We start from the raw sequence: 17,983 nt of genomic DNA on the forward strand, positions 1-17,983 counted from the left end.
CTTTGATTGCGACACAAAAAAATATTAGCTGGAAGTGCAGGATCATGTCACCTGCTTTGGCAAACACAACATTGACAGACACTGCATCAGAATCTTGTTTCATATGAGAAGAGAATTTTTTAAATCATATCTTTAATCATATTGAATAAATAAAACAGGAGGACTTAATTCAGTAACTTCATGCACTCAGTAACATTTCCCAGCTAAAGGTCAGTTATCTGAACATAAATAATATTGTTTGATGGAAATGTGTAATATTTAAGGTAAAGAAATTGGCCAATTCTCCATTTTATTTTGGAGACATTTGCACAAACTACACTAGCGAGCATGAATTCATGTAAAGAAAAACTAATAATTCTTCTCTTAATGAACACACAAATATCTCAGTTCCACAAATTCATTATCATTCTGTCAAATTAAAGTGACATTTAAGAGAAAAAAGTTTCTGAGAAGACACTTAAGGCCATTTGAAATCATTTGTCATCTTATTTTCTGACTTCTTTTTTTTTTTAAACTTCTTGAAAAACAAACCACATGTCCCAGTCCTCTCCTTCCTGATTTTTCCAATGCTATTAAATTCACATCTCTCACTGATAAGGATTTTTATAAGGATCATAGGCCTGTCTGTCAGTCACCAGTGAAAATATATTTCTGAGGTAGAAATGTGTCACAGGTTGAGGACTGATGTTTTCATAAGCTCCCCAGCCACCTGTACACATTCTTCTACTGTGTCTCACACACACACACACACACACACACAGACACACAAACTGCCAGGTGGACAGACAAGACCAGACAAGCAGCAAGCACCTGTCCTTCTCTTCCTTTTAATACCTTGGGTTCTGCTGTGAGCTGGTAGGCTATGGTGACTGGGAATGAAACACTGATGCTAATGCAAACATAAAACTCACGTAACGTGCAACCTTAGCTTATCTTTGTAACACATTTAAGGTCGGGTGTGACAGCACAGTGGCAAATGCTGTTCTTCAACCTCGAGAAAGTAAAAAACACTTCCCTTTAATACCTTTGCTACATTCGTTTGATCAAAACCTGCCATATGACAAGTCAGATGGCTCATTTCCCTGTTTGCATTTCTTAAAGAAAAAGTATTTTTTATCAAAATTAGAAAACATTGTTCTTGATATTAGGGTGTACCCCGCCTACTGCCCTATGTCAGCTGAGATTGGCACAGCTCCCCCCCACATGAGGGTCATGTGGGGGGGAGCTGTGCCAAAGCGGTAGAAGATGGATGAATGTTCTTAATATTCAACCTGAAATTGAACTGTTAAAATACTGCAATGTCTTTATTTATACAGTATAAAACTATTTACGTGATGTTTAAAACAACTGTTCAACTTAACTTTAGGTCTTGCAAATGCTAAGTAGATTACCAAGTAGCATAGAAATAATCGTTAGTTGCAGCCCTAACCGACAGTTTGTCTTCTCCCTGTGTTTACTGATGACAGATGAAATCTGCAGTTTGAAGCAGCTCTGTATACTCAGACTTCAGAGTGGAGAACAAGAACAAGATCATTTCTTTCGGAATAACAAGAATGGCAGCTTCCGTCCATGAAAACCAAGTAGCTGCTGAGGGGCAGAGAGGACCATATTCTCACATGGACTCAAATTCATCGATGCGTTGCTTTGTGTTGCCCTGACGGATCTGGCGCAGCGTTTTGTATTTGTCTCGGCCTGCTTTCACATTTTCGGCATGGAGCATATCATTTTGTGACTTCTTGGTTTCATCTCTGGCCTGGGCCAACTCTGAACTTAATGTCTGAAAAATAAGAATTAAGGGGGAAAAAAGGCAACATAATAGTAGGGTCAGAGAATCAGGAGTTAGAAACAAGAACATCTTTATCACTGCATAAGTAAAGACATTGTCTTAGATTGTGATAAGGTATCTGTGTTGACCTTTCCTGGTTTTAAAGGCTATTGCATTCATATTCATGAATTGCATCATATTTATTGAATACATTTGTGAAAATCAAACGTTTTTTTTTTTCTGGGAATTTATTGACAATGTTACTGTTCTATATGTATATGGTGCAGCGCGGGAACACACCCCAAAATGACTCCATTTTTGATTACCTTTTGGCTGATCACACATAACTAATATGTTACATTACATGTCATTTAGCAGACACTTTTATCCAAAGCGACTTACAAGGGAATTGAGTTCAATCAGCCAGGGGTGGAGTTGAACTTGCGACCATGATGTCTTTTGCACACAGGGTACCAATTCTAACTACTACTAACTCCACCCCTTATATGTATCTTTCACATGCTTCCTATTCACTTGCCCACTCACTTACATGTCAGATATTCAACGTATAAATAGACAATGAAGAAAACAAGAACTCTTTTAAGGCAATTCTTATTTAACATTCTTTTTAAACCCATACAGTTTATATTACTCTGATTCACTTCAAATGTAGGTCTTAATATATTTGACATAAGCTAACTGAAAATCACAAAGGTTATGTTATGTCCCTCCAACAGGATTTAACATGACATAAATAACTGAAAAATGTCTCTTAAACAGACATTGGACATTATAAATCATTGAAAATCACAAAAGGCATGTTATGTCCCTTAAACAGACAATTTTACATTACAAATTCTCTTCTTTTTAGGTTTGCTGCCCTCGCTCTCCCTGTCAGTATCCTCATCAGGCATCATGTTTATTGACTGCAGGCACACTCACATGCACGGATGGAAATTAGCGCAATGACTGGTCGAAGGCTAAAGTTAGACCCACAGATATCAACGGTCTATAGTATAGTATTTAGTATATTTTTGGAAATCATGCCCTATGATATTGAGCAGATGCACGTGATGCAAAACACTTTCAGAGCCGTCAGCCTAACTCTAAGCCTTCAGGCTACCTGTGTGCCAAAACATTTGCATCAGTTTAACTTATTCCTGAAACAGGTGTCAGCCTGCATATAAGCTTTTCAGCAGGATATTTCAGCAATAGCCTATAGTCAGAGTGAGGAGACAGGCCAGTATGTGAGATGTTTTTGATACTATTGATTTTGTGTAAATGTTGTGTCTTGCACAGTTTAACTCTACAGTACATCCTTTATTATACATATTAAATAAGGTATTGTTATAAAGAAATAAAGGGATTTGTTATCAGTCTATATTTTACTAGCTCTCACCTGCAGCTGTTGTTTGACCCTCTTGTTCTTCTGGGCTTCAGTGATGCGTGCCTCTTCACTGCGGAGGTGGAGCTGGCTGACACCTTCATTGCACAGCTCAGCACTGGCCTCGGCATGAATCTCATCCTGCTCATCATGCTCACTCTCTACGTGGCCACCTGGAGGCGGAGCCACCACTGTGACTGCAGCTTTTAACTCCTCCTTGGTCTTCACCAAACCCTCCTGGGCTAAAAGAGCCTGTAGGCAGGAACACGCAAGAGAGACAGTGACACTACTTAGTACTTAGAAACTCATTAAGACCTGTATTGACTTAGACCATACAAAGACAGCTGTAAATTCAGATCTGATAAATCATTCCATTTACATGGAGAAGTCGGAGTGATGTCACCTGTAAGTGTTTGTATGGTGGCAGCCATCTTTGAATCTCATGTTGTGGTAGAATGTACGGTATGTATATAATAGAACATGGCTCAAATCCATCCTAAGATGTTAAATTTGTTTAATGTCTAGACTCTAGTGTTTGTTCTAGCGAAGAGAAATAGCATCCATGTGAACAGGAGACACATTTTTTTAATGCCAGGTATGAAGAGTCATACTTTAGCCTGTCTGCACGTGCTCGGATATCTCAGGTCTGAATGGGGCCTTGGGACAGTCAGTGTTGAAATACACAGCACAATCCTGCACAACAATCACATTGCAGGAGTGAACCAAAGTCCACTTATAGTGATTCAATTACATTTTGGATATACAAAATACTTCAAATATTTGGGAAAGGTTTTGCATTTGTGAGGGAAGTACGACCCCCAGTGTTTTCATGTTCCCACTTAAAACATAAATACCATTGAGTCAGTCTACAAAGTGCATTAAATAGTCATTTATTTTGTTTACTCAGATATTTCATTCCTCTTTGAAAACAGCAAATTTAAGTTTTTTGTATTATTGTTTTTTTATTACTAAAAAGATGCCAAACATTGTGTGAGCTAAGATTTGAACAAGATTTGGTAGTGTTTCAGAAGATTTCAAAGTGTTGAAACATATTTATAACACTAAGAGGTCAGTGTTTGCCTATATAGAAAGAGGGAGTGGAGTACTGCACCTTTTGCTGCCATTCTGTGGTCTCATCTTGCTTCTTCCTCTTGGCATCTTCCAGCAGAGCGATCTTGGCTGTGAATTCAGCCAGTTCAGCAGCCTGAGATCAAATGAAAATTCTACCGTTACACTCACATCAAGCACAAAAAATAGTGATCCCCTTGAGTAATCATTTTCACCTTACCATTTTAAAGCATAGAAACCGGAATTTAGGGAGTGTACACAAAAAATCAAGTCTAGGTGACCCAGCTAAAGTGTTTTTTCACCACATGGAAAAAGTGTTTTGGGAGCACTGAAATGCTATTATTTGAAAATGGGTTCCAGAGTGGGAACATCTCAAAATGCCACCCTTGTGTTTTTGTGTATATAACCAAAACGCTACTTTGGGGAAACAATGTCATAATCCCACCTCTCTGTTGCACTTGGATTCACTGGCACTATCTTTGTCGTCTTCTTGTTCTTGCATTTAAGTTTGTTTGGTCTGTTCCCTTTATGATAACTTGTTTCTTTCCTTAGTCGCCCTAGCTTTCTTCATTTTGTCTCTGTTTCTGTGATTGTATACATTGTTTTCTAGATAAAAATATATCTTTATCTAGAAAAGGTTTGTACACAGCGTACACACTGTATATGCATGCTCAACGTCTACTTCTCTGGTTTTGGTATATTTCTGTAGCAGCACCTGGCATATGTAATATAGCACTTAAAGTGGATAAAGGTGTTTCCTGAAACTATGCCGTGTTTACAGAAAAACCCTTTCAAAACAACAAAGAAAAAATCCATGAGGATAGGGCCTTAGTCGCACCATCAGCCAAGCAAACACACACCAGTTGCTCCTGGTTCTTCTGCTGATCTGCAGCCTGTTTTGCCAGCTCTGCCTTCACCTCCTCAGCCATTTTCCTCTCTCTTTCCAGCCTCTCTGCCTCCTCCCTCGATCTCCGTCTCTCCTGCTCCAGCTCCAGTGTTCTGCGAGTCTGTTCCTCCAGCTCTGTGGAAAGTCAGACACAGACACATTAGACATCATTCCTACACATTTCAAGTGATTTAGCTGGCCTAGCATGACCTGGATTTAACAGGCAGATGTAGGAGCCATATATGTAAGTTTTGCATATTTTATTAATTGCTTGTAGAACCTGATAATGTAATAAATCCCTGATAATGTAATAACCCCGATAATGTAATAAAAATTTGCACTTGAGTCCATTGAAAATGTAATAAAACCTGATAATGTAATAACTTCCCGATAATGTAATAAAGTGCATTTCCCAATAATGTAATACACTTTTTACCAATAATGTAATAAAGTATGACATTAACAGGAGGTTATTACATTATCAGGTTAGCCTTCATTTCGCAGGTCCTGATAATGTAATAATTCCCCAATATTGTAATAATTTAACAGCAGACCACCCGTTACTTGGGTTCAAGTGGTGATACTGTGTAAGCAACGCAAGCTCGAGAGCTCTAGCGCCACCAACAGGACAAAGTTGGACATGCATGTATGTACATTAACTTTTGACTTGTTCATCCATTTTTCACAAACGATGTATCACTGGAACCCTTGGGCCAAGCCGAGTTTAACGCATCCTTAATGTTTTTTTCGGCCATATTGGATTTTCTGCCATCTTTGATTTGATCCATAACCTTTCAAAGGCTTCTCTTGTCACACATTTTGTGTAATCTTCTCAAAACATCGTTCAGATGATCTTCAGACCATGCCACACGAATGCATTCAACATCTTGAAATTCAAAGGCACTGGGCCGTGGCAGCCAATCAAACATGACGTTGAGGTCACCAAACAGGAAGTAAGCCAATTTCTCTGCAACCCTTTAACATATTTTAACCAAACTTGGTACATAGATTCATGACATCATCATTTGGTGACCTTTGACCTCTGGGGGGATGTTAAACAGGAAGTTAGCTCATAGCTCTGCAAGGTTTTTATTTATCCAAACCAAACTTGGCACATAGTCTTATGTCCCCCATCCTGATGATGCACGAATAACTTGGTGACCTTTGACCTCTATAAGAGCATTATAATCACAGTGAGTGTGATCATATCCCAGTCGATCTATTACTTATTAATTATGAAACTGATGTTAGCATGTTCCATCCAGTTCAAATGCTTGTGCTTGGAGAGCCTGGATGCCGAAAGAAAGTTCAAATCCATGTTAAAAATAGTCATGATGAAGACATCAACCATAGAGTTCTAAGTTCTAAAATGATGGCTTTAAAATGAGGTTGCTTTTCTGGATATAAGTTACATGTGTGTTGTGTGTGTACGGTTGTGTGTTGAAATTAAAGGGGACATATTATGCAAAATCAACTTTTTAATCATTTCAATACTTATATTTGGGACTCTGGAGGCCCTACCAGTCGCCAAAGTGTGGAAAAAGAATACTCAGTCCTTTTTTTGTGGTCCCCCTTAGTGTAAGTATAGGCGATAAAACGCTCGATGTTGAATTCCCTGCGCTTATGACGGCAGCATGTGCATTTCACCGCGAATGTTACCACCCCACCAGTAAGTTTACTTCGAGAGCTCCACCTTAGCTCCACCCTGCGAGAGTGCAGGCGAGGGAGGAAGAGCGGTATTATGTCAACGCAGAGGGACAAGTGTGCTGTTGGTGGCTGCACAGTGGAGCACAGTGTTTTACACAAACTTCCAGCCTCAGAGGATTTTATATATGAAGCTAATGTGCCGGATAAAGTCAGCAAACGTGTTTTCGTGTGTTCGCACCACTTCACATCAGACTGCGGCCAGCGGTCGCCGTATTTAGTCAGCGACCGTATTTCACCGACGTACAAACACACACATTTTTAAGAAAAGGTCAAATAGAGCTCATAACTGACCATTCTGACACGTCCTAATTAAAAATATGTCTTCAGTACGTCCTCCATGACCGGAGCACAGACTCAGTCTGATACAGTCAAATACAGCAGCAGTTTATGCAGCGATCAGCGGTGCTGTCCCTAAGTGTTTTTAACTGATTTACAGTTTGGCAGTGTTCGGCTTGATCCTTGTGTCGGAGGTCTCTTCCTGTGACGGCACTCTCGCTGTTTTCCGCACATGCTGCCATGTTGATATTGTCAGAGAACTAGTGGAGGGAGGGGGAGAGGAATGGAGCGCAGGGAACAGGAGCTGAGCGAGTAAGCGCTGTAAAAAGGACAAATCAAAAACCCCCTGGAAGAAGTTGGTGTGTGTTTGCCTGTGTCTCATTTGCATATAAAGGGACCATGCACAAAACCGAGCTTTCTGAAAGGGGCGGGTTTAGCAGGGTTATTGAACTGCTATGGTGCTTCATCCTTATGGTATTTTGACCAAAGTCACAGACATGTTCATTAGGACACCAGGGAACTATTTTAACTGAGGAAATAGGGTATAATATGTCTCCTTTAAGTAAACAGTTTAAACACAGCAACCCCAGAGGTCAAAGGTCACCATTTTTTGTGGTATCCCCAGGATGATGTCATGAATCTATGTACCAAGTTTGGTTAACTATGTTAAAGGCTTGCAGAGACATTGGCTTACTTCCTGTTTGGTGACCTCAACGTCATGTTTGATTGGCTGCCACGGCCAAGTGCCTTTGAATTTCAAGGTTGTTGAATGCATTCGTGTGGCATGGTCTGAAGATCATCTGAACGATGTTTTGAGAAGATTACACAAAATGTGTGACAAGAGAAGCCTTTAAAAGGTTATGGATCAAATCAAAGATGGCAGAAAATCCAATATGGCCGAAAAAAACATTAAGGATGCGTTGAACTCGGCTTGGCCCAAGGGTTCCAGTGATACATCGTTTGTGAAAAATGGATGAACAAGTCAAAAGTTAATGTACATACATGCATGTCCAACTTTGTCCTGTTGGTGGTGCTAGAGCTCTCGAGCTTGCGTTGCTTACACAGTATCACCACTTGAACCCAAGTAACGGGTGGCCTGCTGTTAAATTATTACAATATTGGGGAATTATTACATTATCAGGACCTGCGAAATGAAGGATAACCTGATAATGTAATAACCTCCCGTTAATGTAATACTTTATTACATTATTGGTAAAAAGTGTATTACATTATTGGGAAATGCACTTTATTACATTATCGGGAAGTTATTACATTATCAGGTTTTATTACATTTTCAATGGACTCAAGTGCAAATTTTTATTACATTATCGGGGTTATTACATTATCAGGTTCTACATTGCTTATTGAATTAGCATAGGGGTTATAGGTGTATCACTACCAGGTGTATTTGGCAATAAATGACTGCTCTCAACAGTTCACTGGTTGCTGCTTGTCGGTCCTGATGTAGTGTGTGCACGGTGGAGCAATATCTTTTGTTGACCGCATCAATGCGTATTTCTATTTTTATCTATTTTGCCTCTTTGTTAGCAAGGGCATGAGCCTTCTAATGTGTAGCGTGTATAATAAAAAAGTGGTAGAGCCACTAAGAATCACATGTGTTTGAGAGCGTCATCAGTAAGATGTTTAGCCTACAGCGGCTTGGTTTTGAAATTATTTAATATTGATTGGCTGCTATCAAGGATGAATGAGCAGAAATATATTTTACAAGAAAAAATTATACCTTTCTGAGCTCTCATTGTCTGCTCTTCAATCTGTCTTAATCTCTCCATGAGCTCCTCTTTCTCATGCTCTATCCTTTCCTTTTCTTTCTCTGCATGCTCTCGTTTTTTCTTCTCATTCTCCAGCTGGGCCCTGAAAAACATTTGCAATTCGTATTCAGCTTTAAGAAATGAGAAAAATAATGTTTTGCTATACGAGAGTAAAAACATAGAGAAAAACAGATTGCTTAACCTGGCCAGACTGAAGCTGGGTTAAAGCCACAGCTACACAAACAACAAAGAAAGCCACTCACCAGCTTCACAGCAGATGTGTAAAAGAGTTAAGACTGCCCTCGACTGAGGAGGCCGCACCTTTCTATTTCTAGCCGATTGTCAACGGTCAAAAAAACAAAGGAAATGTGTTCAATCTGCGTTCCCTCCCACGTCAAAAGACTGAGGTTTTTATCAGCTTCAGATCCGATCAGCCTTGGTGGCAACACATGACATGGATGTACATACCAATTTCTTCTTCATTTTTTGCAGCAATGCTGGTTATTTTATGACGCACATTCATCTTCTGGCTATTACCGTGTAAATACCTATACAGCTATTTGTAATAAACCTTGCTTTTTACAACTTAGGACAGTGCTAAATGTTTATTTCAGATAATCATATGCTAAAAGTATTGTGAAAGAGGCTTTAGTGTCAATAAATGCTTTGTCAACTTAAAGATTTGTCCATTTAATTGATGTAGTAGTGGAGTTCTGACGAGACATTCAGCTCCACACACAATCCAATACAAATTTATTTATAAAGCACATTTAAAAACAGTTGACCAAAGTGCTGTACAGTTAGACATAAAACAACATAAGAAAACACTTAAACTTAAAACCAACAGAAACATTAAAATAATAAAAGTGTTAAGACCAGGAAAGGAAAGATGGATTAAAATAGGCAACTCTCAGGTCGAGCCAAAAGCCAAGGAGTAAAAGTGCGTGTGGAGGACAGCCGAACATGTGGCGGCAGAGCGTTCCAGAGCTTTGGAGCTGCAACTGAAAAGGCTCTATCCCCCCTAAGATTTAATCTAGACATCGGGACAGCCAGTAGCAGCTGGTTAGATGATCTGAGTGTCCTGGATAAATTAAGTGGTTTTAAAAGTGCCCCGTGTCTATAAGATACTGTGGAGATTGCCCGTGCAATGATTTATATGTTAATAATAAAATCTTAAAATCAATCCTAAAACGCACAGGAAGCCAGTACCAGTTAAAAGACGAGCTTCTGCATTCTGAACCAGCTGCAGGCGAGACAGAGAGGCTTGGCTAACACCAACGTAGAGCGCATTACAGTAGTCAAGACGTGTGGTGATAAAAGCATGCATAACCGTTTTAAAATCATTAAGAGATAAAAAAGGACTTAACCCTGGATAAAAGACGCAGATGGAAAAAACTTTATTTGACCACTGAGTTTATCCGTTTTGTCCATTTTAAAATCCTTATTCGTTATGACCCCTAACTTCTTTACAGACGGTTTGATAAACGATTCCAGGGGGGAAAGGTCCAAGACAGGGTTGTGTCTGTCTCCATTTGGTCCAAAAAAGAATGACTTCTGTTTTGTTTTCATTGAGCTTTAGAAAATGTAAAGCCATCCAGTCTTTGGTGTCTTTAAGACAAGCAAGCATTGTGCTCAAAGAAGAAACACAGGACTTAGTGTACGTATATATTTGTACTAAGACACACATTTTGTAATTTTGGCTCAGTACAGCACCACAATGAATTTGAAATGAAACCAAATCAAGATGTGATTAAAGTGTGGACTTTAATTTGAGGGATCGGTGTTTCCCCTAGGATGGAGTTGTAGCAGTGGAGGTGAGTAGTTCACCCTGCCGGGAGGTTTCTATGTGTCTGCCAGCACCAGAGGGGCTCTTTAGGCTTAAGTACATAACAGTACATTTGTGCACAGTAATGGTCAGGGGAAATGTCTGTCTAGCTTACATATGAGGTGTCTCAAGCTTTAGGTAATACACTTTTATTGAAAAATAAAAATATTGACAATAATTAAACAAACAAATATATTAACAACCAACCATATACAACAAAATCACATAACACAAATACAAGAACAATCTAAAAGGTCTGTGCCTGGGTAGCAGGCATCTTCCCACTCCCTCCCCTGTCCCCATCACAATCCTCCCCTCCTCACCTCCGGCCATTCCAACATTTCTTGGATAATCCTATACAAATAATATGTATGCTAACGTATCTCTGTGAAGTAATCTGTCAGTAACTTGAGATTGACAGCTTTTGCGGGTCACAGTGGCCCTTGCACATAGTGCTGTGTTCGAGACAGTAGGAATTTTCCGACCTCCTACGAGAAAAAGTACACTGGAACTCCACTCAAAGTCGGATTCCTTACTTTTGAACTCGGCACAAATCCATCTACCCTGACTACACAGAGAATCAGTTATCTGATGCCACACAACAATGGGAATGGCATGCATCTGGGAATTTCAACTGGGAAATTCCGACCTCTGATTTTGTCTTTGAACGCAGCATAATGTCCGGGGAAAAAGTAAACAAACAGTGCATGTGGAACATCTATTATAAGAACTGGATAGAGCACCGCCCCCTCTGCCTTGAAGACAATTTTGTCATGGTGGCCACTCGTGGTACTGCAACAAAAAATACTCATGCGGCCCAAAAAGCAATTTTCCCATTGACCACAATAGTTAAAGATAAATCAGAAACAATAAAACTGTTCACAGGACACCTCTAGACATGGACATATATGCATGTAGAAATCTTTATTTAAAGTTAGACTTAAAACTTTCCTTTTTGATAAAGCTTATAGTTAGAGCTGGTTCAGGGAAACCTGGACCAACTCTTAGTTATGCTGCTATAGACCTAGACTGCTGGGGGATTTTCCTGTGGTGCACGCACATTCACTCTGTCACACTCAGGGTATGAATATGACTTTTTACATGTCATTAACTTTGTCTCTTTCTCTCCCTAGTTTGTGTCTTTCCTCCCTTTCCTCTCTCTCTCTCTGTTTTCTCATCTTGCAGGTTGCAGGATCAAGATCCAGTTTTCGAGGCTATCCATATCATATATATCATCACCATTGTTATTGTGCTATAATTAAAAGTCGATATCATTGACTGTATAAACTTGTAACTTGATACAGTTGTTGTGTATCTGCTCCTGGTCTCTCTTCTGTCTGTACCTCATCTCCCTCTTGTCCTTTCTGTCCCCCATTTTCCTTTCACCCCAACTGGTCGCCAGACTGCACATCTCTGAGCCTGGTTCTGTCAAGAGATTTCTTCCTGTTAAGAGGGAGTTTTTTCTCTCCACTGATGCCTAGTGCTTGCTCATTGTGTGAACTGTTGGGGTTCTCTGCTCTCCTTGATGTTGTCTATGTACAGTGCCTTGAGATAATGTATGTTATGTTTTGGCGCTATACAAATAAAATTGAATTGAATTGAATTATATTCTATATTTTTAATTCATGGAGTTTCACCTTAAAAAGGGCCATAAAGGCCATAAAAAGCCCAGAAAAATCTTATTTCCCAGAGTGACGTCACAGCTGTGTACGAGCACAGCGCGTCCATGTGGCGTCTTGGGAATGGCGCTACGGTTAGGGAACCGTACGATGTGAAAACTTTATGAGAAATGTGAATAAATGAAGGCAATGAGGAGTTTTATTTTACTTTTTTTTAAATATTACGACAAAGCAGGTTTTAGTTATTTATTTGTCGCTCATGAGGATTTATTTTCAAACTTATTATCGATGTATTAACGAGCCGCTGTGTGGATTCAAAATGACATCGTGAACACGGGGCAGATGGCGGTGTGGACTGCAGCTGTGACGGTGTGATGCACTGAGACCTGTGGTCACTTCACAACTGATTCCCGGGGAGGTTCATAAAGTTACTGATAAATGTGATGAACACATGAATTAGAATCGGTTATAAAACTACGTTTTAACACATTGTTATTGTTCCTAATAATATGATCACGAGTCTGCAGGTTTTCTGGCCTGACTTTATTTTAATATTTTATGATTATTATATAATTACCATAAATAGTATGACTATTTAGTGATGACGTGCTAATTAAAATCAAGTCTCGTCATATTTTGATCTTGCAAGATCTCCAGGCACAAGTTCTCATCACACCCCTGTGAATTACCTCTCCATTTGTTTGTGGAGCTTCTCCTCCCGGGCTTGAGCTTTCATCTGTTGCACCTCAATGGTGTCGGGCTTTCTCCTCCTCATGTACAACTCGTGGTTACCCATACACAAGGCCAAGATATGCTTGTTAATAAGTAGTCGTGGGGCATAAAACACAAAGTCCTGTAAAGGTAAATAAAAAAATGCATTCATCACAGTGAAGCATGATATACACGTATATATATATATATATATATATATATATATATATATATATATATATATATATGTATATATATATATATATATATATGTATATATATATATATATATATATATATTTATATATATAATTTATACATATATATGTATATGTATATATGTATATATATATATACATATACACATATACAGTATATATATATATATATATATATATATATGTATATACATATACACATATATATACATACATATATGTATAAAATAAATTTTTTAAGCAAAAAGACTTGTATTCTCACTGAATGTGACACTCACAGGTGCTTTTTTGTCAATAGGTTTGATGGCAAACTTCTTGTCATTGAAAGAGATGTTTCGAATCTCACTCCAGGGGAAGCCAATCTTCGGTGTCAATCTAAAAGAAGGGGAAAAAAAATTGCACTGAAATAAGGTGAAATAAAATACGAACAGCATGTTTTACAATACAGCCAGCAGATGGAGCCAAATGTGAACAGACTGCATTTGCTCGAAAAAGATGAGTGTCCATTTAATATCTTTGGTGAATTGAGTATGGATGAATGCAGGAAAAAATAGCTGGGTGAAATTCAAAATATCACTTGCTGAAAAGATAACTTGCGTTTTCTGATGGAGAAAAAGAAACCCTTTATAGTTATCCTGACAAAGGAAAAGGGATGGTAAGCCAGAATGTGCAAATCATTGAGACAGGGAGAGGAAATGCTACAAGAATTGTGCATTTCTATTCTCTGACCAGGAAAGACTCTTTTATAATAGAGAGTTTTCCTTTCTTAGTGATAGTCAAAATGATGCATCACTATGTACTGTAAGTTTGTGTGTGTGGGCCTTACTTGTCTTCATGTTCGTAGATGTTGAGGCCTAGGGCATCCACACCCAGCCAAAGCTGTGTACCTTTCTTGTTTTTGATCTTAAAGTAGTTGACACCATACATCTCCAAGTCCTGGGCAATTTTAAGATACTCCATCATCGAGTCCTCTCTGAAAAGGATGAAACAAAGTTTTTTTTTTTTTTGAAGAAATATCCTCAGTATCTAACAATAAAATAACACATTCAAAGTAAAATGTAAGTACACAGGCAGTGACAGGCTTCGTTACCCTAACATGACATAACAAGCCCAAAACACCCACAGATGACACATTCTTCATCTCATGGCTTCAAGTAAAGAATTTGATGAGGAAACTTTGACACACACCTGAGCATTCCTATGTGTTCTTCATGCCATGTCTGTATCCTGTCCTCCCACTGCTCCTTGGTCAGCTTGTGTTGCTCCAGGACTCTGAAAGCAAACTAGAGCATGGATATCCTACTTGACCTGGGCCGGGTTTGGACAAATATCTATAAATTATTGTCAGGCTCTGGTCGGGTTTGGTCACATCATGCGATTTTATGTTCTTTTAGTGAAACACAGAGTAACACAGAGAATGCTTAATTGAGAAAGGAAGGGTAGAAATGTAAAAATAGGTGATAATAAGTAGAAAATGATGAGTGATTTATCTAGTCCTTCTGGTTAGAACCGGGGGTTTACTATTTACAACAGCACATTGAACACAACACACAGGCTGTTGAAGCCATCCATGGTAGATGTCATCCTTTTCCTCAACAACATCCATGGTGGATGTCATGGTGAAGATATTTTTCTACACCATGACCTCAAAATAATTGGATTATGTAAATAGCTATTAGCGGTTACAGTTCAACAAGAGTTAATATAGAAGATGGTCCTTAATAGTGAGACTGATATTATATTATACTCTTATTGCTACTAATAACTCAAAACCGGTGTGTGTGTGTATCTGTGTGTTTTCATGCGATAGTATTTCTGCTGAGCTTGGTCTGGTTCAAACTACAGACATGCATGAGTTCTCAATTATTTGATTATTCACTTGATCAGTGACGATGACTATTTGTTATATATTAAACGGATACAAAACAAATGTTTTATCAAGGATTACATTTAGAAAAACTTAGTATTTACCAATGACTACATAATTTGGGATGCATCTATTATCACAAGGTGCAGCAGCAATTATTTAGTTAGTGGACTTAATGGTCACTTATCAAACGTATGTACACCAACAAAGTGTGTGTACACTAATTTCCAGGCAAAGATAGTGCATGAACAAATCTCCTGCCAGGTCAGACTAGGTGTACACAAGTTTTGCGGAGCTCACAGTGCAGTGTGTGACTGTGTGAATAATTGTTTTTCGATCATACTAATGTAATGCCTGTTCACAGAGATGTTCCCAGACAGCTTAATTATATACTGCACGGGACTCCATGCTCAAACAAGTTTGCATAGCCAAACGAGCCTCTGCCTGCTGTATCATGTCCTCTGGCGCCCCCCGCCCCATTCTGAGAGTTGGTTAAAAAAAAACTTGTCCCGATTATGGTGATGGGATTTACATGCATCTTCATCTCTTCTTCAGACTCTGTATATCATGATGCAATGCGCTCTGTAACAAATGCTGGTTCACACACTCACCACTGTATTTTGTATGAATCTGTAGGTTGGTTGTCTCTTTACCAGAGGAGGAAAATGCATATGTTGCCGTTTACTATAAAGGCCTTGTTAGGGTAAACTATATCTCTAGCCTCTTATCAAATCACATCAGCAACTACAGCACCAGTTCTACCGCTCGACTTTTCCTAAATGTTCCCAGAATTAATTCAGAATTCAGTAAAACTGCTTTCTCTTTCTATCCACCATGGACATGGAATGAGCTGCAAAACATAATTCCAGACACTGCTTTCTTTAAACAATTCAAAGGCATTTTATAGACTGTCATGAAAGAAACATGTTGCTTTACATAGCCTTTTTGAGGGGTTCAGATTAAGGATCTTGTATACTCCTGTATACGTACTATACTGCAATTTACTTTATGTCTCTATTTTGTATTCTCCTTTAACTACTTCCCTTTAGCTTTTATATTCTGTTCTGAGTTTTATATCTGAAATTGTTTTGTCTCTTTAACTATTTGTACTATTTGACCTTCCTGGCTAAATAAAGCATACATAAAAAAAGATATTTTTGTGTGTCATTTATTGTGAACAGAGATGTTTACAATAAATGTTGGTAATTAACTGGCACATTTGTTCCCAATTTCCATGACTTCTGCAGTGAGAACCCAGAGTCTTGGATGTGGAGGTGGAAGACATGAACATCTCTCTGAGCTGGTGGTCACTCTAGGCCCGTTTCTGAGCACACATCATTCATAACAAGAAAGAAACGTCTATGGTGTTATGTAGGGATGATTCCTCGGAACCATTAGTATGCCTACTTAATGATTCCGCTTATCGGGACTCCATCTGTTATTAATGCCGAAGGTAACTTTCAACTCTCCAGGCAGGACAGGCTCTGTCTACTTAATTAAGTTAACTTAGTTAATGTGAGCGCCATTTCATTGTGTAAACTTTTACTATACGAATAATCTCCATTGTCATTGTCCATCAAATTTAGATGATGATGATGACGGCCAGAGTCTGGCTAGCTCAGAGGCTGCAGCAAGTTGCTCTCGTGTACCTCTAGCTACTCCGTTCACAGAGGCAGGGAAGAATAAAATGACCAAGGCGAGGATAAAACAATGTCACAAAGCAATCAGTGTTTTTAGTTTTTATGGCACATAATGGCAGTTGGGCTTAAAAAGCCAAACATTTATTTTTTTGTCTGGACCAATTAATGTGAAAATCAGATATTAAAGCGAGTTAATACAAACAAACAAATTTGTACTTGTTCCCTCACCCAATGAGAATCGATAAGGAATCGCATCGATAAGCAATATCGATAATGGAATCGGAACCGTTAAATTCTTATCAATTCCCATCCCTAGTGCTATGTATACATTTTAAGGATCTGTGTCAATAAATTCAAAATATTTAAACTCTGCAGGTGTGCTTTTTGTGAATGTGACACATTTGAAATATTTACCATTATCTGGGTCAGACTCAGATGGTGCACCTGTGGTGTGTGACACTGAAGCAGACCTCCCTCCCCTCTACACCACCTCAGTCTGGGTCAATGACAGGCTGAGGTCTGGTTGAAGCGCAGTTACACACTTTTTGGTGGCAATGTTGGGGAACGATCTCACAATAAAAGCAATTCAAAACCACAAATGGATCAAATTAAATATTCAAAATTCGGCTTGTCAACCATGAACCCATGAATATATGGGATCACGGCATTCAAATTACGACCATTTCCAGGCACACATTTATCAAAGGCTGATCAGGTGTACACTAGGATTGGTTTTATACGCCTCATGAATCATACGTGAGCCTTGGCGTAGGGTGATACCCCTGAATCTGCACCAGTTTATATGCAAGTGTGATAAATGAGGTCGTTTGCAAGTGATGAAAATTACAAGGTTTCTTATATGCATTCTGTAGCTTCTCTTCTAAGCTCTACATGCTGTAAATCCCACAGAAGTGATGGAATTTACCAGGGTCTTTGAATGCCTCTTGTGAGCTGCTTAGTAGCTTAACACACTGTGAGCCCTGCATTCACTAACTCTCATGTGCCAGATTTTAGAATATTAGAATATTTGATGAATAATACCATAGAATATCCAAATAGCATTTTTGCTTAACATGCACATCCTGAGTTCAGACAGCAAAATATTGCCAGAGCAATATTGACTTTAACCAGAAGGAATGTTGTTCAGCACATTATTTCCTCTGAAGGAAATAGAACACCCTAAGGCCTTGTTCACACACGTGTGTCGCGTTTCACTTGCACTGCATCTCTCTGATCTCCCCACACCAC

The 17,983-nt window shown here is 38.9% G+C and overlaps 1 protein-coding gene across 2 annotated transcripts in view; it reads right to left on the reverse strand.

Annotated features, from left to right (window-relative positions):
* Positions 1-813: 813 nt before the first annotated feature.
* Positions 814-17,983, reverse strand: part of LOC131446424 (radixin-like) — a 35,168-nt gene continuing 17,998 nt past the window's right edge. For both annotated transcript variants that reach the window (XM_058617643.1, XM_058617652.1), the window contains 9 exons: positions 14,417-14,500; positions 14,055-14,201; positions 13,507-13,603; positions 12,989-13,152; positions 8,828-8,958; positions 5,078-5,238; positions 4,261-4,353; positions 3,165-3,401; positions 814-1,777 (listed from right to left, as the gene is read on the reverse strand). In XM_058617643.1, the coding sequence (XP_058473626.1) occupies positions 1,613-1,777; positions 3,165-3,401; positions 4,261-4,353; positions 5,078-5,238; positions 8,828-8,958; positions 12,989-13,152; positions 13,507-13,603; positions 14,055-14,201; positions 14,417-14,500 (1,279 nt within the window). In that variant the 3' untranslated portion in view covers positions 814-1,612. The remainder of the gene's footprint in view (positions 1,778-3,164; positions 3,402-4,260; positions 4,354-5,077; positions 5,239-8,827; positions 8,959-12,988; positions 13,153-13,506; positions 13,604-14,054; positions 14,202-14,416; positions 14,501-17,983) is intronic.

This window comes from Solea solea, chromosome 2 (assembly GCF_958295425.1).
Source record: "Solea solea chromosome 2, fSolSol10.1, whole genome shotgun sequence".
Lineage (NCBI taxonomy): Eukaryota > Metazoa > Chordata > Actinopteri > Pleuronectiformes > Soleidae > Solea > Solea solea.